This window comes from Salvelinus fontinalis, chromosome 42 (assembly GCF_029448725.1).
Source record: "Salvelinus fontinalis isolate EN_2023a chromosome 42, ASM2944872v1, whole genome shotgun sequence".
Taxonomy (NCBI): Eukaryota; Metazoa; Chordata; class Actinopteri; order Salmoniformes; family Salmonidae; genus Salvelinus; species Salvelinus fontinalis.
The window spans coordinates 17,937,835-17,962,213 of record NC_074706.1 but is presented as its reverse complement, the minus strand read 5'-3'; the positions used below and the strand labels follow the sequence as shown (position 1 = coordinate 17,962,213).

Genomic DNA, 24,379 nt, shown 5'->3' with positions numbered 1-24,379 from the left:
TATAACCTAACGTACGGCTCCACCACTTTTCAGCCTTATTTTCATTTTCTCCAGCACAATACCAGTGTCTACATATGTGAAAACGGTGTACTTCTACATTTTGTTTAAAACAATATGAATCAAAGTTTTAACAAATTTAAAAACAGTGATTTCCAAACACTATGACATTCACGGTGGCGTGGGGAACAAGAAAATAGCCTCCCTCTAGCTAGAAACCCGTTGCAGGTTTTGAAAATCACTGTTGGTCTTCCTTTTAATCCTACCCTGTGATGTCACAGAGAAGCATTTTCCAGAACCTTTCTTCTTGTCTTTTTTGACCATGCTCTGTTTTCACGTATGGTTTGGTGCTGGAGATAATGAATACGGTTGAAAAGTAGCCCTTTAATAATGAATAATAATTGATTGTATTTATATAGGGCTTTTCCATAGACTGAAAGATACTAGACTAGAGATTAAGGCAGTATCTCTGGATCTTAGATATGGGTATGTATACAGTATAATAATACATTTTAATTGCACAGCGCTTTTTCATTCCAGAGTTGTCTCAAAGGTCTACGGAGGGGGAAAAAAATAAATACACTACCGTTCAAAAGTTTGGGGTCATTTAGAAATGTCCTTGTTTTTTAAAGAAAAGAAAAAATGTTGTCCATTAAACTAACATACAATGGATCAGAAATACAGTGTAGACATTGTTAATGTTGTAAATGACTATTGTAGCTGGAAACAGCAGATTTTTTATGAAATATCTACGTAGGATTACAGAGGCCCATTATCAGCAACCATCACTCCTGTGTTCCAATGGCACGTTGTATTAGTTAATCCAAGTTTGTAATTTTAAAAGGCTAATTGATCATTAGAAGACCCTTTTGCAATTATGTTAGCAGAGCTGAAAACTGTTGTCCTGATTTTAAAGAAGCAATAAAACTGGCCTTCTTTAGACTAACTGAGTATCTGGTGCATCAGCATTTGTGGGTTCGATTACAGGCTCAAAATCGCCAGAAACAAAGACTTTCTTCTGAAACTTGTCGGTTTTTCTTCTTCTGAGAAATGGAGGCTATTCCATGCGAGAAATTCCCAAGAAACTGAAGATCTCACAAAACGCTGTGTCCTACTCCCTGCAAGAGGACAAGTACGTTAGAGTGTCTAGTTTGAGAAACAGACGCCTCACAAGTCCCCAACTGGCAGCTTCATTAAATAGTACCCGCAAAACACCCGTCTCCACGTCAACAATGAAGAGACGACTCCGGGATGCTGGCCTTCTAGGCAGAGCTGCAAAGAGAAAGCCATATCTATGCCCAGTGTCTGTTCTTTAGCCCATCTTAATCTTTTATTATTATTGGCCAGTCTGAGATATGGCTTTTTCTTTGCAACTCTGCCTAGAAGGCCAGCATCCCGGAGTCACCTCTTCATTGTTCCAAACTTCTTCCATTTAAGAATGGTGGAAGCCACTGTGTTCTTGGGGACCTTCAATGCTGCAGACATTTTTTGGTACCCTTCCCCAGATCTGTGCCTCGATACTGTAACGGCTGTTTTCCTCCTCTTCGTCTGAAGAGGGGGAGTAGGGATCGGACCAAAACGCAGCGGTTGATGAATACATGAAGATTTATTAAAGTAAGACTAAACACGAAGAACACTTGAATAGATTACAAAATAACAAACGACGTAGACCGACCTGAACATAAGAACTTACATAAACACGAAGAACGCACGAACAGGTACAGACTAGCACAAACGATAGAGTCCCGTGTGGTAACAAACACAAACACGGAAGACAATCACCCACAAACAAACAGTGAGAACAGCCTACCTTAATATGGTTCTCAATCAGAGGAAACGTTAAACACCTACCCCTGATTGAGAACCATATAAGGCTAATTAACCATGAACCTAAACAAGAAACAAATAACCTAGACTGCCCACCCCAACTCACGCCCTGACCATACTAAACAAATACAAAAACAGAAAACAGGTCAGGAACGTGACAGATACAATCCTGTCTCAGCGCTCTACGGACAATTCCTTCGACCTCATGGCTTGGTTTTTGCTCTGACATGCACTGTCAACTGTGGGACCTTATATGAACAGGTGTGTGCCTTTCCTAATCATGTCCAATCAATTGAATTTACCACAGGTGGACTCCAATCAAGTTGTAGCAACATCTCAAGGATGATCAATGGAAACAGGATGCACCTGAGCTCAATTTTGAGTCTCATAGCAAAGGGTCTGAATACTTATGTAAATAAGGTATTTGTGCTTTTTATTTTTAATAAATTTGCAAAGAAAAAATTAAAAAACTTTTCACTTTGTCGTTATGGGGTATTGTGTGTAGATTGATGAGGATTTTTTTTTTTTTATATATAATTTTTTAATAAGGCTGTAACGTAACAAAAAGTGGAAAAAGTCAAGGGGTCTGAATACTTTAAGAATGCACTGTATTTCTGTATTTTGAAAGTTATGTATCTTGAAAACTTGATTGCTGACATGCAACACATTTTGGTACAATATCAACAATTGACCATTGAAAAAATATATATATATATCTTCTTCCTTTACATTTCCTCGGGTTGAGGTGGCCTAGTCATTAAGAGCATTGGACCAGTAACTGAAAGGTCCCTGGTACAAATCCCTGCACTGACTACATAGGTGAACAATCTGCCGATGTGCCTTTGAGCAAGGCACGTATCCATAATTGCTCCTGTAAGTCGAGTTTGATAAGAGCATCTGCTAAACGACTAAAATGTTAAGGAATTGAATGGGCCTCTATGGGCGTTAAAGCGGTCAGAGACAGTGTCCTAGTCCAAATTAAAAGCACTGTACGACGGATCGGAAGTATTTATGGTCATGACCCTGTTAAGTATTCAGTACACCATAGCATCCGTCTCTCTCTTAGCCCAGAGGGTTAAGTCCCAAATTACACCCTATAGGCCCTGGTCAAAAGTAGTGCACTATATAGGAATAGGGCGCCAGTTGGGATGCGCCCAGAGAGTTATATTTGTCATAATGATGATTGTGGCGCCGTTAGAGAATACAGATACTGGAAAGTTCTTTCCAACCTGTTATTAGATTTCCTTAGAAATGGGAGAACGAGAGAGCGGGAGAAAAAAAACAAGGGAGAGAAAGAGAGCTGGGGGAGAGACAGAGCGAGAAAGAGATGAAGAGAGAGAAAGGAAATGGACTTAATAGATGATAAATAAAACTCATCCACACCTTAAATTAGATTACCTAGTAAGTGGTCTGAGAGGAAGGAGAGAGAGAGGGCTGGAGAGGACAGACAGAAGACGGAGGAGAAGGGGAGGGAGAACAGACAATGATAAGGGGAGAGAGAAACAACAAAAAAGAACAAAGGACATGATGGAAAGGGCGGACCGGTAACTGAAAGTTTGGTTTGAATACCCGAGATGACAAGGTGAAAAATCTGTCGATGTGCAAGGCTGACCCTGTAAAACAACACATTTCACTGCACCTCTCCCGTGTATGTGACAAAACAAAATATATCTACTGTATAAATATATATCAATCTAGGGCTAATATATAGAGAGAAGAGGGTAAGTGTTGTGGTAGATAAACAATATAACTGTCATATACAGAAGATGGTGTGGTTGGAGAGTGGGGTGTGCAGAGAAACAGAGCGAGAGGGGGAACAAAAGGGAGTGTGAGAGAGAGAAATAACAAGAAAATAGATTTTGAGGTTGGCTGAGAAGGAGAGGGGAGAGAGAATTGATAGTACGGCTGGAAAGAGAGCGAGGGAGCAGGAGTAGATTGTGTTCCTTTCGAGCGCTTGTCATCAGTATCAGATTACGCACCGCCACTTAAAAAACAGGCCTCCTCCATCCATCTCTCTCTCGTCCTCCCCGTTGTTCTCACATCCCATAGTTGACCACACCGTGGCATATTGAAACCACAGCCCTCTTCACTACTCTAACTCAGTCCAACACCACACATCCTTCTAAACCACGTTGAATAACCATAGAATGTTTATTGTGCTTCGCTAACAGCAAATGGTTGTTTATGTGTGTGCGCGCATGTGTGTATGAACATGTGTATATGACAGACAGCATTTAAGCCAGTCAGCACCAAAACACTCAAGACATGAAAAAGAGCATTTACTTATAATATTTAATGTAGTAATATTCTGGAAAACTACATTTCACAGTAGGCAGGGGTTTTTACCTGAGTTGTTCACAGCCTAAACCGACAGACAGTGTCATGCACGTGTAGCTGGGAAATATAGTCATCACTGGTCAGGTTATGGGATTTTTGCACTGGGCTAAAATAATTAAATACTGTATTTTGCTTCCTGAGATAAGAGGGATAGTTTTACAATTCCTGGACAGAATATTTTTTGAATAGATCGGTATGAATTATCTTCATACTTGCGTCATGTACTTTAAATTTGAATATAATCGCGTGAGAGAGGAACAGAGGGCAGTAGTCACAACCCCTCTCCACACTTTGCACTCTTTTCCCTCTCCATGTCCTTCCCTCTCTTTCCTCTCAGGCACGCCTCAGTCTGATCCTGAGTCAGAACTGGGTGGGGTCGAGGCCACCTCCTCTTGTTCATCTGAACCCTGAGAGAGAGATGGAGAAAGAGAGGGGGGGGGGGGGGGGGGAGAAAGAGAAAGAGAGAGAGAGAGAGAGAGAGAGAGAGGGTAAAAGAAGAGGCGTGAACATGATTAAACAAAACAATTGTCTGAAATGCCATACTTGTAGCAAAATGTTTTATATGTGAAGTACAGTGTGTGTGCATGGGGCGTGTGCATCCTCACCTTGCGTTTGCCCTTGCCACTGTCTGACTCTGAGGAGCTCTCTTCGCTGGAGATAAAATCCCTGATCTTAAAGCTGTCGTTTCCTGTCGCCCTCTCTCCCTCCCTCCACCAGACTTTCCCTTCTCATTACTCTTCCCTCCCTTCTTTTCCCTCACCTGAACACATGAAAAAGAGGAAGAGATTTATTCAAGACAGGATAAATAAGCAAACGTTCAGACAAAAATACTTCAAATATGATGCACCTTTTGGTGTTATGATCAGCAAAACTCTTACATGATAATCTATGACACAGACCCAGACTAAACCTAGTCCTCGATTAAAAAGCATGCTCAATGGAGAATCTCAATTAGAAATGATATCTAGTCTAGCAGTATGTTTAAACTGGGTCTGGGAAACCATCCCACGTTATATATACAAGTAGTGCATCAATTGTATCTAAACCCGTAGAAAAAATGTTCTGGATAGAACCAAAAAGGGTTGTAGTGCTATCTTCGTATTCATAGGTTGCGCCTCCGTCACTCGGCGGTGACATAGTGGTGCCCTAAAGTGTTGATAAATCCAGTCATTCTGAACAGAGGCGAACTAACGTTACAGTTTAGTCTAAATTACACTACAGTGTCTGGAAATACAATGACATTGCTAAAGTAGTCAAATATTTAGTAGGAAACAACTTTGCCAGCATTACCATGTCGTCAAATTTACTTCACAGATTGCAATGTTGTCATTTGCTAGCAAAATTTGTCAAAAGTAGCTAGCAATTCTAACGTTAGCGAGCTAAATTCCGGTGGCCTCTCCTCAATCTTAGCTAGCTAGCTAACGTTGTACTGTATCTAAAGTCAATCTGGTGACATCAACATGATGACAAAAGGTTTTCCTACTAATTATTTGTCTCCGTTTGAATGTCATTGTATTTCCAAGTCACTGTAATGCACTTTTGATATAATCTTCATCAACACTCATTGACGATGCATTGAGTATAATCATCAGTCCAAAATGAACGTTCAAAACAATATTGTGACGAAACAGGCAACCCATGAATGGCACCATTAAAGGTTCTATATAAAACCCGTTTGTAGGGTTCTTTGATCAGAACCAAAGGGGTTCTTCTTCACTGAACCAAAATTGGTTCCATATAGAACCCTTGGGTTTCCTACAGGGTTCTATATGGAACCAATTTCGGTTCTGTATTGAATCTCAATCAATAAAATGTACTTATGAAGCCCTTTTTACATCAGCCAATGTCACAAAGTGCTTATACAGAAACCCAGCCTAAAACCCCAAACAGCAAGCAATGCAGATGTAGAAGCCATGTACAGTGCATTCTGAAAGTATTCAGACCTCTTCACTTTTTGTTACGTTATAACCTTATTCTAAAATTGATAACATTTTCCTCCTCATCAATCTAAACACAATACTGACAAAGCAAAAACAGGTTTTTAGAAAATGTTGCAAATGTATAAAATATAAAAAACTGAAATATTACATTTACACAAGTATTCAGACCCTTTACTCAGTACAATGTTGAAGTACCTTTGGCAGCGATTACAGCCTCAAGTCGTCTTGGGTACGATGCTACAAGCTTGGCACACCTGTATTTGGGGAGTTTCTCCCATTCTCCTCTGCAGATCCTCTCAAGCTCTGTCAGGTTGGATGGGGAGTGTCGTTGCACAGCTATTTTCAGGTCTCTCCAGAGAGACGGGTTCAAGGACTCAAGGGTTCAAGGACTTTCAGAGACTTGTCCCGAAGCCACTCCTGCGTTGTCTTGGCTGTGTGCTTAGGGTCGTTGTCCTGTTGGAAGGTGAACCTTTGCCCAAGTTTGAGGTCCTGAGCACTGGAGCAGGATTTCATCAAGGATCTCTCTGTACTTTGCTCCATTCATCTTTCCCTCGATCCTGACTAGTCTCCCAGTCCCTGCCGCTGAAAAACATCCCCACAGCATGATGCTGCCACCACTATACTTCACCGTAGGGATAGTGCCAGGTTTCCTCCAGACATGACGCTTGGCATTCAGGCCATAGAGTTCAATCTTGGTTTCGTCAGACCAGAGAATCTTGTTTCTGATGGTCTGAGAGTTCTTTCGGTGCCTTTTGGCAAACTCCAAGCGCGCTGCCTTTTCTTTGGCTGCAATGTAACAAAATGTGGAAAAAGTGAAGGGGGTCTGAATACTTTCCGAATGCACTGTATGAAGCAAGCATAGAACCCTTTTTGGTTTTATCCAGAACCTTTTTTTGTAAGAGTGTAGTATGTAGGTGTTTAACAGGGACATGATACTGAACTTTTTGGAGGGGGCAGATGATCCTCCTCCACTCTCCCTGTACTCCCTCATCGCTACCTCATAGTCCTTCTTCGACAGACAGACAGACAGACAGACAGACAGACAGACAGACAGACAGACAAGGATAGAGGGAGAGAGAGAAAGGGAGAGACAAAGAGGGGAGGGAGAGAGGAATCGGGCAGAGAAAAAGAAAGAGAGATAGTCAAAAATGAACTACATTTTTTATAATGCACTACATTTTTTCACACTATTGAAAGGGAGAGCAAAAGAAAAACAAGAGGGAAGGATGAGAGGAGGACAATTGCAATACTGGTATCTCTCTCTCTCTCTCTCCCTCCCTCCCTCTCCCCCACCTCTTTCTGCTCCTTCCCCAGTTCCCTCCACATCTCCCGGCCCTCTTGGAGATCTCTGTGATGGATATCCCAGGGTGCTCTGCTTTGATGTTTTTCACGACTGGCGTTCAGCCACAGGAAATTGGCGCTCATCGGCCACTTGGGGGCGCCACTGTCCTTCTGCTTCTTCTGGGGAGAGAGAGGGAAGGAGGGAGAGGGGAGAAAAGAGGGAGGGAGAGAGGAAGAAAAACAGAGGTGAAGAGAGAGAACACGCAAAGAGGCGGAAGGACAGAGAAAGAGAGGAAAGAGGAAAAAGGAGGAGAGAGGTTGAGAGATTGAAAGGAAGGGAGGAAAGACGGGTTCATTTCAGATGAGGTACTTAGTTTACCTCTCCTCCCTCTTTCCCTCCATTCCTCCCTCCTTTACCTCGCGTGGTTTCCTCTCCTTCACCAGTTTGGCCTTGGCTGGTCTCTTCTTCTTCTCTCTGTCACCCCCCTCTGCACTGCTGTCACTGGCTGACGCCTTACTGTCATTCCTGAGAGAGGATACAGAGAAAGAGAGAGAGTGTGAGAGAAAAAGAAAGTGTGAGAGTGAAAGAAAGAAGGCAAGTGAGAGAGAGGGAGGCAGGATGAGAAGAGAGAGGGGGAAGTGAAAGAGATTGACTGATAAAAACATTGATAAAAAGCAGTAAATATAAGGGAGTGATGGATTGAAAACTAATACATACTCTTCTGTTATGTCATCATCCTCCTCTCCAGGGTTAAAAGACTCATCTGGAAGACAAGAGAAACAACTATGATTGGCCCTGCCTCCTGTCACTCACCACTCACCACTCCCACCCTGACTGACATCGTTTCAATTATTTGAGTTCCATTTCGTTCCGTTTTTTTTCTGCGAGCCCAATGTGCAGTTACTCTCGAGATAAATCAGGTCAAGCCCGGACTGTGTGATGTAGTAAGGAGTTGTAGTTTCCAACAGGCCAATATTCTACACTGTTTAGTACAGAAAACATGGTAAATAACTACAATGACCATAATACATTGCGCGCCTACTTGTCCGGTCAGGACAGAGAGAAGAGACAGAAAAATGCGCTATCGAGAGGGATAGAGAGCAGTTGCTTCGCAAGGTATTTTTAAAAAAATATACATGATATAAGTGATTGATAGTTGGTATTAAAAGTATGGTCATAAAAGTACGACTTATTAATTAACATTGAAGAACTACTAAAATAATAATTTTGTCAGGCAGCAGCTTTATAGAAATAAGATGATGACTTGTAATGAAATAATAAACTAATTAAATAAAACAAATGTAATATACACAACAACTGAAATATTTTATTAACGTTAAGTAATGTGAATAAATGATGGTTAATAAGTGATAAGCCGTAATGGGCAGACACTACCATCATGGGACTTTTATTCATTGTTTTATTCTCTGTTGTTACAGCATTCAACCCACATAATGCATAGTGCTTTTAATATTTACAAAAATGATCTAAACCGAAAACAGTGATTCTTTTTTAATAATCAAACCGAAACGACATAAATAATGGCTCAGCAATATCTGTCACTCACTGTTCTCACCCTCTGAATGGCCCAGCCTCCTGTCACTCACTGCTCTCGCCTTCTGATTGGCCACGCCTTGTGTCACTCTCCGCTCTCTCCATCGGAGTCATCACTGTCATTGGCCTCCTCTCTGATCTTGCCCTCCTCTTTCATCCTCTCCAGGTAAGCATCGTTTTGGTCCTCGTCTGAGTCCTCCAACATGTCATCTTGACCCGTCATACCCTGACAGGACAAAAATACCCAGCAGTATTATAGTAAATACATATTAGTATCATAGTAAATAGACAGTAGTATCATAGTAAATACATAGTAGTACTGTAGCAATACAACGCAATATCATTCATTGTAAAACGCAGACAACCCATGTAAAGATGCTAACTAACTCTGGGAAATATACAGAGTGAACAAAATATAAAATGTTGTCTCACCAAGTTAGGTGTTACTTTGCTATATCATCAGAAATAACACACACAGATTTAGACTCCTCCCACCACCACAATTCCATAAGAGACAGGCAATGCAATTAACACACCAATCCTGATCATAACATTCTCCCAAATCACACACCATGCAGTTTAAAACCAAACCACCACCTCCGTACAGGACCAACCTTTTTCTACCGGACCACAACACAGAGAGACAGAGAGGACAGGTCAGTGGACGAAGGGATGAAAGGAACATCTAATGAAAGAGTGAAATAGTGGAGTTGACAGGTGAGATGTTCACCTCTTTGAATCCTCTGTTCTTGATGCTGAGCTTCTTGGTGGTCACAAAGTCAAAAAGCTTCCCATACTCCTCTCTGACGGAGAGATAGAACGAGAGAGAGAGAGAGAGAGAGAGAAAGAGAGAGAGAGGATGGCGTGAAAGATGAGACGTGACAAAGGTGTGTGTATATAGAAGTGTATGTGTGTGAGTGTTTGTGTGTGCGTTTCGTGTATGCGTGTGTATCCGTCACCTCTCCATGCTGCTGAAGGTGAACTGGGTGCCCTGCTTGGTTTCGATCTCAAAGTCGAAGGAGCGCGTGGTGGTGGTGCCTCTGGCGAAGTTAACACACGACGGATGAATGGATGGATGGATGGGTGAAGAAGGAGTAGAAGAAGTAGACGATTACTTTATCGTCCAATGTAGGCCTGCGAATGAAAGAATGAAAGAACAACACCAAAAAGGGACACTTGAATGTCCCATAAGGACCAATAACAATTATACAGCACCTCCTCGAAGCGCAGGTGCACGGGCGGCTTGTGTATGTAGACGAAACCCCGCTCCAGAGGGTAGAGCAGGCCTGACGACGCTTTGTAGGAATACGTTATACACTGGCGTCCCCGAGTGACTGCAGGGGAGAGAGTTAGAGTTGAATTTTAGAGTGGATTGAGAGTGTGATAGAGACAGAGCAACATGAACGCTGGCTGTGCGCAGCAGTTGGCCGTCCTATCGCCTCTTTACTCCTGGAAGTTTGTGTGTGTGTGCGTATACATGTGCATGCATGTATATATATGTGTGTGTGTGTGTAAACATGTGTGTGTGTGTTTACCCCAGGAAGATTCCTGGCACGGTGATCTTCCTGTTGACCAGAGCCTTCATCACCCTGCTGAACATCTCATAGAGAGAACCTGACATGTTCTTATTGAGCTTCCCCCCATAACGCTTCTCCACTTCCTCCCTAGAGAGAAGAGAGAGGAGAGAAAGAGAGGGGAGAGAGAGAGAGGGGAGAGAGAGAGAGGGGAGAGAGCGAGAGAGGAGAGAGCGAGAGAGGGGAAGACAAACAGAAATAAATTATACAAAAAGCAGGAAATATAAACCTCATTATCTAATCTGATCGACTTCTAACATTTACCATTCCTTCTCAAACACTTATAAATCAAATCGTATTTGTCACATGCGCCGAATACAACAGGTGTAGACTTTACCGTGAAATGATTACTTACAAGCCCTTAACTTAACCAACAATGCAGTTTTCAAAAAATAGAGTTAAGAAAAGAATTACTAAATAAACTAGTGAACAAGAAAAAAGACACAAAAAGTTACACAATAAAATAACGAGGCTATGTATAGAGGGTACCGGTATAATATCTCTCTCTCATACTCTTATATTTCTATTGTCTCACTCATGTTGAGGGAGAGGCTGAGGTGAGAGGGAGACAGACGTTTGTATTCAAATTGTATACAATCTTGAGGTCTTACGTATGATGACTATTTAAACACGCACACACACCAGTAGTACATCTGCCTCTGGTCCTTGTGTGGTAGCAGGAAGAGACGTAGCACAGTGGTGTAGGGGATCTTATAGTCAAATGTCTTACCATGGAGGAAGCTAGGGTAAATACGGATATCATTCCAGCCAGCCAGCCAGCCAGCCAGCCAGAGAGAGAGAGAGAGAGAGAGAGAGAGAGGTATGTACAAAGTCAATGGTAGGCGTCGAGGGGACTCCTATGGTAGGTACACCTATAGCTTATCTCTTGGCAGTAATAATGTGGACTACTTATCACTGACCTCAACCCAGAGTCTCTCAGAGCGTTCACAGTCAGCCCACTGACACCCTTATCAGATCACAGCAAAATCACAGTCTACTTGAACAGAACAATACTCAAATCACGAGGCATGAATAAGAACTGAATAATATTAAGACATGCTATAGATGGAAGGAATGTAGTGTGGAAACCTACAGAAAAACAATTAGGCAACAACAAATTCAATCCCTTTTAGACAACTTCCTGGACAAAACATTCCACTGTAATTGTAAACTTGGCAGAAGAAAATCGAAACAGTGTATTTGACCTCTCAGTTTCAAACAGAAAACCAAAGAAAATCAACAACAATGACAAATGGTTTGATGAAGAATGCAAAAATTAAAGAAATTGAGAAACCTATCCAACCAAAAACATAGAGACCAGAAAACCTAAATCTACGCCTTCACTCTGGTGAATCACTAAAACAATACAGAAATACACCACGGAAGAAGAAGCAATAGCATGTCAGAAATCAGCTCAATGTCACTGAAGAATCCAGAGACTCTAACCACTTCTGGGGAAATTGGAAAACCCTAAACAACAACAGGAAGAGTTATCTATCCAAACCGGAGATGATGGGTAAACCACTTTTGGCCCTATAACAAAGAACAAACAGGAAAAACACATACATGATCAAATACAAATCTTAGAATCAACTATTAAAGACTACCAGAACCCACTGGATTCTCCAATTACATTGAATGAACTACAGGACAAAATACAAACCCTCCCAACCCAAAAAGGCCTGTGGTGTTAATGGTATCCTCAATTAAATGATAAAATATACAGACAACAAATTCAAATTGGCTATACTTAAACTTTAACATCATCCTTAGCTCTGGCATCTTCCCCAATATTTGCAACCAAGGACTGATCATTTCAATCCACAAATGTGGAGACAAATTACGGTGGGATATGCATCAACAGCAACCTTGGGAAAATCCTCTGCATTATCATTAACAGCATAATTGTACATTTTCTCAGTGAAAACAATGTACTGAGCAAATGTCAAATTGGCTTTTTACCAAATTACCGTACGAAAGACCATGTATTCTCCCTGCACACCCTAGCTGACAAACAAACAAACCAAAACAAAGGCAAAGTCTTCTCATGCTTTGCTGATTTCAAAAAAGCCTTTGACTTCATTTGGAATGAGGGTCCATTCAAATTGATGGAAAGTCGTGTTGGGGGAAAAACATACAACATTATAAAATCCAAACAAGTGTGCGGTTAAAATGGGCAAAAAACACACACATTTCTTTCCACAGGGCCATGGGGTGAGACAGGGATGCAGCTTAAGCCCCACCCTCTTCAACATACATACCAACGAATTGGCGACGGCACAAGAACAGTCTGCAGCACCCGGCCTCACCCTACTAGAATCTGAAGTCAAATGTCTACTGTTTGCTGATGATCTGGTGCTTCTGTCACCAACCAAGGAGGGCCTACAGCAGCACCAACCAAGGAGGACCTACAGCAGCACCTAGATCCCCTGTACAGATTCTGTCAGACCTGGGCCCTGACAGTATATCTCAGTAAAACAAAAATAATGGTGTTCCGAAAAAGGTCCAGTTGCCAGGACCACATAAACAAATTCCATCTAGATACCGTTGCCCTAGATACCGTTGCACACAAAAACCTATACATACCTCGGCCTAAACATTAGCGCCACAAGTAACTTCCACAAAGATGTGAACGAGCTGAGAGACAATGCAAGAAGGGCCTTCTATGCCATCAAAAGGAACATGAAATTTGACATACCTATTAGGATCTGCTAAAAAATCAGTTATAGAACCCATTGCCCTTTATGGTTGTGAGGTCTGGGGTCTGCTCACCAACCAAGAACTCACAAAATGAGACAAACACCATATTGAGACAGCGTGTAGAATTCTGCAAAAATATCCTCTGTGTACAACGTACCCGATACCTGCTAATTATCAAAATCCAGAAAAGAGCCGTTAAATTCTACAACTACCTAAAAGGAAGCGATTCCCAAACCTTCCATAACAAAGCTATCACCTACAGAGAGATGAACCTGGAGAAGAGCCCCCTAAGCAAGCTGGTCCTGGGGCTCTGTTCACAAACAAACAGACCCCACAGAGCCCCAGGACAGCAACACAATTAAACCCAACCAAATCATGAGAAAACAAAAAGATAATTACTTGACACATTGGAAACTATTTACAAAAAACAGTGCAAACTAGAATGCTATTTGGCTCTAAACAGAGAGTACACAGTGGCAGAATACCTGACCACTGTGACTAACCCAAAAATAAGGAAAGCTTTGACTATGTACAGACTCAGTGAGCATAGCCTTGTTATTGAGAAAGGTCGCCGTAGGCAGACATGGCTCTCAAGAGAAGACAGGCTATGTGCACACTGCCCACAAAATTAAATGGAAAATGAGCTGCACTTCCTAACCTCCTGCCAAATGTATGCCCATATTAGAGACACATATTTACCTAAGATTACACAGAGCCATAAAGAATTTGAAAACAAACACAATTTTGATAAACTCCCATATCTACTGGGTGAAATACCACAGTGTGCCATCACAGCAGCAAGATGTGTGACCTGTTGCCACAAGAAACTGGCAACCAGTGAGGAACAAACACCATTATAAATACAACCCATATTTATGTTTATTTATTTCCCTTTTGTACTTAAACTATTTACACGTTGTTACAACACTGTATATAGACATAATATGACATTTGAAATGTCTTTATTCTTTTGGAACTTCTGTGAGTGTAATGTTTACTGTTCATTTGTATTGGTTTCTTTAACTTTTGTTTATTATCTATTTCACTTGTTTTGGCATCGTTAACATATGTTTCCCATGCCAATAAAGCCCTTTTAATTTAAATGAGAGAGGGGGGACGGCAGGGGGGGTCACAAAGTAAAGGGGTACATCTTCCTACTTATGCCACATGTGAAGGTGTAGTTTGGCATGAATAAGGTTTGTGTGTGCCTACCTGCCCCTGCATATGTGTGGATGAAGGTGTGTGTGTGTATATGTGTGTGTATATCTGTGTAAAGGTGTGTGTGTAAAGGTGTGTAAAGGTGTGCACGTATGTACCTGCTCCTGGGCGTGAGACACTGCAGCTCTTTGAAGATACACACAGCATCTCCCGTAGCCTGGATCACATCTGCCTTGGACAGCACACTGTCTCTAAACACCTGAGCGGAGGACAAAACATGTTACATTCCATGCAATAGCTACATTTATTCATTTGAGGCATTTGGCTGATACTTTTGTTCAAATCCCCTGTAGATACTCATTAATTTCAGTTTTAACATGTCGAACTTTTATCCCAATAAAGTTGAACTTGACGGTTGGTGGCAGTTCAGTTGCACTGCCAGTCCAAGCCGTTTGAGTGTCTCATTATTCAGACAGAGATGTCTAGTCGCTGAGTCCTGACACTGAAGTTTGTTGTGGAGAAGAGTTTGCTCTGCAGGACTGAAAAGGTCAAAACATCCATAATACAAGCTGACTTAGGTCGTCAGTTGGACAGTGTTTCCTCCGACACTTTGGTGCGGCTGGCTTCCGGGTTAAGTGAGCCGTGTGTCAAGAAGCAGTGCGGCTTGGCAGGTCATGTTTCGGAGGCCGCATGGCTCTCGACCTTCGCCTCTCCCGAGTTCGTTGGGGAGTTGCAGCGATGAGACAAGATCGTAACTACCAATTAGATATCACGAAATTGGTGAGAAAAATGGGAGAAAAACACACAAAAAAACCATCCATAATACTGGAGGCTATGAGAGACTATGCATTATCCTGATGACTTACTGTAAATATTCTGTAAATATCAGTTACTTTGTTCTGTTGTTGTGTTTTACATTTTAATATGTGATCTTGTCTGTATGTACTTTGACTGCTGCAAAATGAATTGCCTCTTGAGGACATGAAAGTTTTCTGAATCTGAATATGGAACTAATATGGAAGTCTATACCAGACTTTGACGAATGCTGCCATCCATTTGTTCTGACCTCCGCTGCAAAAAAAAAAATACATTACAACTAAAATAATATTTCAGTGAGTGTGGGTTTTTCCTTTCTTCAAGTCTATACCAGACACACGCTCACACACAGCCCCCCTACCTCCACGGGTTCTGGCCCCTCTTCCGTGGTGGCGGTGTCCCTGGGCAGGACATAGAAGCGGACCTCCATGAGCGACACCTCTGCCTCATCGTTCTGGTGGAACTCCAGCGTCACTGGGACACGCTGGCCAGGGGGATCTCAAATGCTGGGCTGTCACTCACCTCGAATGACAGGAGAGGGCCTGGGGATAGAAACTAGACTGTGTTGGAGCCAAAATGTTACAACCAAAATGGCCGCTGACAATTTGAATACGTGGTAGTGTTGTCCTTACCAGAGAATTTGGCGTTGGCCCAGTTCCAAACCTTCACACATAATTCCTTCTCTGACAGCTCCAATTTGTAGTGGGCTTTGAAGTATTCAGAGATCTTCTCCAATGTCTTGAAGAGAGAGAGGAGAGGAATGGAGAGAGAGAAAACAATGTTTATTTTACGTGCTGACTTTTCTGTTTCAAATGATTCTATACTCCTCTCTGATCTCGTTCCTACTCCAAACTCACTCTTTACTCTCTTTAAATTCCCATTCTTTCCTCTTTCCACCTTTCTCTCTTTCCTCCCTGTTCTCTTTTTTTCTCTCTTCCATCATCCTTACCTCCCTCCCCTTCATCCTTCCCTCCATCTCTCCGTCTCCCCTCAACGATATCTCCCTCCCCCTCCCTCTCTCTCCTCCTACCCTCCCTCCTTTTTCCTCTCCTCTACCCTCCTCATCTCTCCCCTCATCCCTCTCTCTTCCCCCCATCCCTCTCTCTTCCCCATCCCTCTCTCTTCCCCCCATCACTCTCTCTCCCCTCATCCCTCTCTCTTCCCCCCATCCCTCTCTCTTCCCCATCCCTCTCTCTTCCCCCCATCCCTCTCTCTTCCCCCCATCCCTCTCTCTCCCCTCATCCCTCTCTCTTCCCCCCATCCCTCTCGTCACCGTGTCTCTGAAGCCGTCATATTTGTAGCTGTGCCCGGTGCTGGTGGTCAGCTTGACGCCCTGTCCCAGAAACATATGTCTCCACTGGGCCTGAGACAGTTCCACAGCTGGGATGCTATCCACCTTCCCTGTCTTACTGCTCTTATACACCACACTCTGTCTACCAAACCGCAGACGGCCGTCATTCTGGGGAAAACACAGTAAATTCTGTTGACATACAGTTGAAGTCGGAAGTTTACATACACCTTTGCCAAATACATTAAAACTACATTTTTCACAATTCCTGACATTTAATCCTAAATGTAAGTAAAAATTCCCTGTCTTAGGTCAGTTAGGATTACCACCTTATTTTAAGAATGTGAAATGTCAGAATAATAGTAGAGAGAATGATTTCTTTCAGTTTTTATTTCTTTCATCACATTCCCAGTGGATCAGAAGTTTAAAAAAACTCAATTAGTATTTGGTAGCATTGCCTTTAAAATGTTTAACTTGGGTCAAACGTTTTGGGTGGCCTTCCACAAGCTTCCCACAATAAGTTGGGTGAATTTTGGCCCATTCCTCCTGACAGAGCAGGTGTAACTGAGTCAGGTTTATAGGCCTCATTGCTCACACACACTTTTTCAGTTCTGCCCACAAATGTTCTATGGGATTGAGGTCAGGGCTTTGAGATGACCACTCCAATACCTTGACTTTGTTGTCCTTAAGCCATTTTGCTACAACTTTGGAAGTATGCTTGGGGTCATTGTCCATTTGGAAGACCCATTTGCAACCAAGCTTTAACTTCCTGACTGATGTCTTGAGATGTTGCTTCAGTATATCCACATAATTTTCCTCCCTCATGATGCCATCTATTTTGAGAAGTGCACCAGACCCTCCTGCAGCAAAGCACCCCCACATTATGATACTGCCACCCCTGTGCTTCACGGTTGGGATAGTGTTCGTTGGCTTGCACGCCTCCTCCTTTTTCCTCCAAAAATAACTATGGTCATTATGGCCAAACAGTTCTATTTTTGTTTCATCAGACAAGAGGACATTTCCCCAAAAAGTACAATCTTTGTCCCCATGTACAGTTGCAAACTGTAGTCTGGCTTTTTTATGGCGGTTTTGGAGCAGTGGCTTCTTCCTTGCTGAGCAGCCTTTCAGGTTATGTCGAAATAGGACTCGTTTTACTGTGGCTATAGATACTTTTGTACCTCTTTCCTCCAGCATCTTCACAAGGTCCTTTGCTGTTTTTCTGTGATTGATTTGTACTTTCCACACCAAAGTACGTTCATCTCTAGGAGACAGAATGCGTCTCCTTCCTGAGCAGTATGACGGCTGCGTGGTCCCATGGTGTTTATACTTGCGTACTATTGTTTGCACAGATGAACGTGGTACCTTAAGGCGTTTGGAAATTGCTCCCAAGTATGGACCAGACTTGTGGAGGTCTACAATTTTCTTTCTGAGGTCTTGGCTGATTTCTTTTGATTTTCCCATGCTGTCAAACAAAGAGGCAATGAGTTTGAAGGTAGGCCTTGAAATACATCCACAGGTACACCTCCAATTGACTCAAATTATGTCAATTAGCCTATCAGAAGCTTCTAAAGCCATGACATCCTTTCTGGAATTTCCCAAGCTGTTTAAAGGCACAGTCAACTTAGTGTATGTACACTTCTGACCCACTGGAATTGTGATACAGTGAATTATAAGTGAAATAATCTGTCTGTAAACAATTGTTGGAAAATTTACTTGTGTCATGCACAAAATAGATGTCCTAACCTACTTGCCAAAACTATAGTTTGTTAACAAGAAATGTGTGGAGTGCTTGAAAAACGATTTTTAATGACTCCAACATAAGTGTATGTAAACTTCTGACTTCAACTTTACATATACAGTATAGAAACGCCTGAAGTAAACATAGACAAACACACATTTAGAATAGTTGGTAATAGTTTTTAACTGTTGACTTGTTACTGCATTGCCAGATATCTGTTGCTGTGCAGAAACACACACAGACAGTCTCTCCTCGAGTCTCTCTCTCTATTTCTCTCTCACACACACACACTCGCCCATGACCCTTTGACCTCCTGGTAAATGTCACTGAACTCCAGTGTGTCTGCCATGGCAGCTATTCCTCTGGTCCTCAGGAGCCACTGTATCTCTAATACCACACACAGAGAGAGGACAACCTGCCTTCATTATACTAGTCCTCTAGCTCAATTGATAAAGCTTGGGGCTTGCAATGCCAGGACGGTGGGTACGATTACCGGGCTCACTCGTAAATAAAGTGTATGCACATAACTGTAATTCGCTTTGAATAAAAGTGTCTGCTAAATGGCATATATAATATTTTCATCGTATCTACTGTACTGTCTATAGTATAAACTAACCACAACCTCATAGAGATATCACTGTCTAACTCCACATTTGTAAGAAATATATATTGTTTCAATGATTTACATTTTATGGGCAGGAAGTGGACTAAATCTTGAATGAAATACATCTAAATGATTTATATGGAAGCCTGTATGAACTGCATGCCCCAACAATTTAGCACGGTAGGCCTAGCAAGTGATGATTATAACAACCGACCAAACATGCTTGTCGTGTGTTGCTGTCAGCTGTCAAGCAAATTGGGACTGAGACATGTAAACAACCCGTATGACATGTAAAAACTATTATGCAATATAGTACATCTTGCTATAATGGTGCCACTACCATGTTATTGTCTACCGATTAAAGTTGATCTGTGGAATAATGTCTTGTTTACGTTACTAACCGTTGTGTTGTAGCTGTCAACTTGTAATGTTGTGCGTGGGGAGAATGTCAAGTCTTTACGTCGTGTGCGTTGAAAGTGACGTAACCAAGGCTGTTATGTGTTACGTTTGACGTTTTCTTCTTCTCTGGGTCCGGGTTTGTTGCGTTTCGATTGTTTTGTTCATGAGAACATACAAATTGATCGTCAGGCAAAAACCGAAGTGGAAAGACATCGAACAGAATAGCGATCTGGTATGTTATAAAACAATATCAAGGGCTTGATAAAAAAACGTTTTTGCACACAAAGAATTGCGCAAGTGCAAGAAACCTATGAAAACGCGCAGAATAGGTTATATGATAGTAATGCATACAAAATGTTCACAATACTTTGCATTGGTGACGAAATATCGTCGAAATTGCAAGTTATGCAGCTAATGTTTGCATTAGAGACTTCAATCCATTTGTAAAGGAACTGAAGTTGGGGGTGGGACGTTCAGTCGCTGTGTCAAAATGTAGTTATGCCCTGTGTGTAACGTCAACCCGCAAACTATACTGCAGACTTAGTTTAAACGAAACAAGAACCCAGATTCTGAATTTTACTATTGAAATAGAAACACTGCTTACTCATCAATGTCAGTAGAAAACACACCCTCTCTGTCTGTATGCCTGTCTGTCAGCCATGACGGCCAAACGTGCAGCTCTCATCACCGACTCCTACAAGGTGGTAAAGAGATCCAGGAGAGAGGAGAAGAGAGAGAAGAGGGCCCCATCGCCTCCCCAGAAGGGTTAGACTTGTGTGTGTGTGTGTGTGTGTGTGTGTGTGTGTGTGTGTGTGTGTGTGTGTGTGTGTGTGTGTGTGTGTGTCCAACAAACCACACAGCAGTCATACAAGACAGATGGAACATAGTAGAGTATGAAATTGAACTACTGTTTTCAAATGAAACCCAAATAATTTTATTTACACAATGAATAAAATTGCGTGCTAGAATAGTTTTATTGGTCTCCGGAGAGGAAATGTGTGATTCAGTGATGCAACTCAACTTGTCAATAGAGCACTGTTGCCCAGCTGTATGTGATTGGTCATGGTGGTGTCACTCTAACCTCGCTTCCTGTCTCTCGTCCAATCAGACACTGAGCCGCGCCCCCTCACGGCCAGAGAGATAGAGCTGCAGGAGCTGAGGCAGTTTGACCAGGACTGGCGGTATGGACCCTGCACAGGTACCCTGCAGCAACCGGTGTTAACTATCTGACAACACATGTTTACTACCGTTGTGCATAATAACAATATGCAGCACAGCGGAGCGCCAGTGTTTCATCTTTGCACTGTTCCTTTATAGTGGGATGTTTTAGCGTTTCCTCTCCTGTGACGTATTGCTTTGTGAATTGTTTTAAACCAATCCAATTGTTTTCCTTCCTGTATCTCATAGTGTTTTATGATCTACAGTAGCATTCCTACTCACACTGTACTCACACTGTACTCACACTCTCTCTATCAGGTATCAGTCGCTTACAGCGGTGGGAGAGAGCTGCACAGCATGGGTTAAACCCCCCTCAGGAGATCAGAGATATGCTGCTTAGCGCAGACACAGACTCGGACTACACACACTGGTACTATGATCAGAATAGTACACACACAACGAACAAGCAGATGCACACACACATACACAAATGCATCTACATTCTTAGAAAAAAGAGTTCTTCGGCTGTCCCCGTAGGAGAATCCTTTTGGGTTCTAGGTAGAAGTCTTTTGGTTTCTATGTAGAACCCTCTGTGGAAAGGGTTTTACATGGAAACCAAAATGGTTCTACATGGAACAAAAAAGGGTTCTTCAAAGGGTTCTCCTATGGGGACAGCCGAAGAACCCTTTTAGGTTCTAGAAAGCACATTTTTTCTAAGAGTGTACACACACCACACACACAGTCAAAAACACACAAAAAACTCTCAAAAACACACACACTTGATTCTGGACCATTACAAGTGCATAACAGTAATGAGATATTATACAATTGTCGTAAAATATTGTCTTCGTACTGTTTTGTCTTTCAGCCTGTGGAGTGACTATCCATTGTGAGGAAAAGAAAGTGGAGAGACAGAGAAGATCAAAGTGAAATGTCCAAAGTTCACGTGGTTTTGCTTTTGTTCAGTTTGGGTTTGACTGCTAACCATCACACTACACTTTTTTAAATTAAAATACCCTTTTCTACCCAAATATCTGTTTTTGTTAGGTCTGTCATACAAACACACACACACACACACACCACTGCCTACGTCACACATTTGGTACACTTTTGAGATATTTACATACATATTTTTATAGGTAACCTATTTCAAAATAAAGTTTTTCAATTGTATATGTACCAGAGTGAGGAAGAGAGAGAGAGAGGGACAGTCAGATGTTGCTATTACCTGCTAATGTTGTGTGGACAGTGACACATCCTATGACACAGTAATACACATTGAGTATACCAGACATTAGGAACACCTTTCTAATCTTGAGTTGCCCCCCTCCCCCCCGTTCCACAGGGATGCTGGCCCATGTTGACTCCAATGCTTCCCACAGTTGGCTGGATGTCCTTTGGGTGGTGGACCGTTCTTGATACACACGGGATGGCACACATACAGTCGTGGCCAAAAGTTTTGAGAATGACACAAATATTAATTTTCACAAAGTCTGCTGCATCAAGTTTGTTTGATGTCAATTTGCATATACTCCAGAATGTTATGAAGCGTGATCAGATTAATTGCAAAGTCCCTCTTTGCCATGCAAATGAACTGAATCCCCCCAAAACATTTCCACTGCATTTCAGCCCTGCCACAAAAGGACAAGCTGACATCATGTCAGTGATTCAGTGAGTGTTGACAAGGACAAGGCTGGAGATCACTCTGTCATGCTGATTGAGTTCGAATAACAGACTGGAAGCTTCAAAAGGAGGGTGGTGCTTGGAATCATTGTTCTTCCTCTGTCAGCCATGGTTACCTGCAAGGAAACACGTGCCGTCATCCTTGCTTTGCACAAAAAGGGCTTCACAGGCAAGGATATTGCTGCCAGTAAGATTGCACCTAAATCAACCATTTATTGGATCATCAAGAACTTCAAGGAGAGCGGTTCAATTGTTGTGAAGAAGGCTTCAGGGCGACCAAGAAAGTCCAGAAAGCGCCAGGACCGTCTCCTAAAGTTGATTCAGCTGCGGGATCGGGGCACCACCAGTACAGAGCTTGCTCAGGAATGGCAGCAGGCTTCATGAGTGCATCTGTACGCACAGTGAGGCGAAGACTTTTGAAGGATGGCCTGATGTCAAGAAGAAGCCACTTCTCTCCAGGAAAAACATCAGGGACAGACTGATATTCTGCAAAAGGTACAGGGATTGGACTACTGGTGTAAAGTCGTTGTCTCTGATGAATCCCCTTTCCGATTGTTTGGGGCATCCGGAAAAAAGCTTGTCTGGAGAAGACGAGGTGAGCGCTACCATCAGTCCTGTGTCATGCCAACAGTAAAGCATCCTGAGGGTCCCCTTGCTTCTCAGCCAAGGGAGTGGGCTCACTCACAATTTTGCCTAAGAACACAGCCATGAATAAAGAATGGTACCAACACATCCTCCGAGAGCAACTTCTCCTAACCATCCAGGAACAGTTAGGTGATGAACAATGCCTTTTCCAGCATGATGGAGCACCTTGCCATAAGGCAAAAGTGATAAATAAGTGGCTCGGGGAACAAAACATCAATATTTTGGGTCTTAGACCAGGAAACTCCCCAGCCCTTATCCCATTGAGAACATGTGGTCAATCCTCAAGAGGCGGGTGGACAAACAAAACCCCACAAATTCTAACAAACTCCAAGCTTTGATTATGCAAGAATGGGCTGCCATCAGTCATAATGTGGCCCAGAAGTTAATTGACAGCATGCCAGGGTGGATTGCAGAGGTCTTGAAAAAGAAGGGTCAGTACTGCAAATATGAACTCTTTGCATCAACTTCATGTAATTGTCAATAAAACCCTTTGACACTTATGGAATGCTTGTAATTATACTTCAGTATTCCATAGTAACATCTGACAAAAATATCTAAAGAGACTGAAGCAGAACATTTTGTGGAAATTAATATTTGTGTCATTCTCAAAACTTTTGGCCACGACTGTATACAATCCATGTCTCAATTGTCTCAAGGCTTAAAAATCCTTCTTTAACCTGTCTCTTCCCCATCATCTACACTGATTTGAGTGGATTTAACAAGTGACATCAATAAGGGATCATAGCTTTCAGCTGGATTCACCTAGTCAGTTGTCCATGGAAAGCGCGAGCGTTCTTAATGTTTTGTTTACTCAGTGCATATGTAGCTATACAGACTAGTTTTCGTCACTCATCGTGTTTTTATTCTTTGTTTTATTATTTTTCTCTTAGTTTCATTTTTTTCTCTCTCTGCGTTGTTGGGAAGGGCCCGTGAGTGTTAGTCTATATCTGTTGTTTACGAAGCATGTGACAAATAAAATGTGATTTGAGTAATAGCCCAGAATACGTGATGTAGGCCAATGTGTTGCGTCAGACTAGCAATAGCCTACTGCTGAAGTCTTACAGAGCAGATAGGAGGGTGTGTGTGTGTGTGTGTGTGTGTGTGTGTGTGTGTGTGTGTGTGAGAGAGAGAGAGAGAGAGAGAGAGAGAGAGAGAGAGAGAGAGAGAGATGGGGCGGGGGGCACATAATGTCTGACCACATATGACTTTAGGTACATATGCGACCAGACATGCCGCGTTCAAAACAACTGGGAACTTGGAAAAATACGAGATCAAATCATGATGTTGGTGATCTTCAGGTCGGCGCTCTAGTAAGTCTGATATTGCGCGTCACTCGTTAGCATTCTGGGGACAGATGGGCGTTGGGGGAGGGAGCTCTGAGATTTACCTTTAAATCTACGTCCCGCCTATTTTGCTTGACAAACTTTACTATTGGTCAGGGGTAACGTGAAGCGAGTGTCCTTGACGAACCCATTGGGTTGTACAGAAGTCAATCATCTGAAAAACGACTGTCGCACAACACGTTCATTGGTCAAGCACTGAGCCAAGGGCAAGGTTGGGGTTCCACCCTCCTGCAGCAAATCACCGGTAGGCGGGTTTATGGTAGTTACTGCAATGTGATTCGCTGTACAGCCATTTCAGTCTAAATCCCAGGTCTCTAATTGGCCTAACTTCTGCTC

At 42.4% G+C, this 24,379-nt stretch overlaps 1 protein-coding gene and 1 pseudogene across 1 annotated transcript; one reads left to right on the top strand and one right to left on the bottom strand.

The window, feature by feature from the left end:
* Positions 1-2,415: 2,415 nt before the first annotated feature.
* LOC129841087 (FACT complex subunit SSRP1-like) lies at positions 2,416-19,875 on the bottom strand (annotated as a pseudogene).
* On the top strand, positions 19,306-21,403 carry pold4 (DNA polymerase delta 4, accessory subunit). The gene is made up of 5 exons (XM_055909028.1): positions 19,306-19,446; positions 19,872-19,979; positions 20,323-20,412; positions 20,691-20,802; positions 21,241-21,403. Exons 2-5 carry the CDS (start codon positions 19,874-19,876, stop codon positions 21,263-21,265), a joined length of 333 nt encoding a protein of 110 aa, XP_055765003.1. The 5' UTR covers positions 19,306-19,446; positions 19,872-19,873; the 3' UTR covers positions 21,266-21,403.
* Positions 21,404-24,379: the final 2,976 nt, after the last annotated feature.

Excerpts from the sequence above, each read along its gene's own strand:
- pold4 (XM_055909028.1), top strand. The coding sequence starts at position 19,874 with ATGACGGCCAAACGTGCAGCTCTCATCACCGACTCCTACAAGGTGGTA. Across the intron at positions 20,413-20,690 it reads GCGGTATGGACCCTGCACAG|GTATCAGTCGCTTACAGCGG; the intron begins GTACCCTGCAGC and ends TCTCTCTATCAG. Across the intron at positions 20,803-21,240 it reads GACTCGGACTACACACACTG|CCTGTGGAGTGACTATCCAT; the intron begins GTACTATGATCA and ends TTTGTCTTTCAG.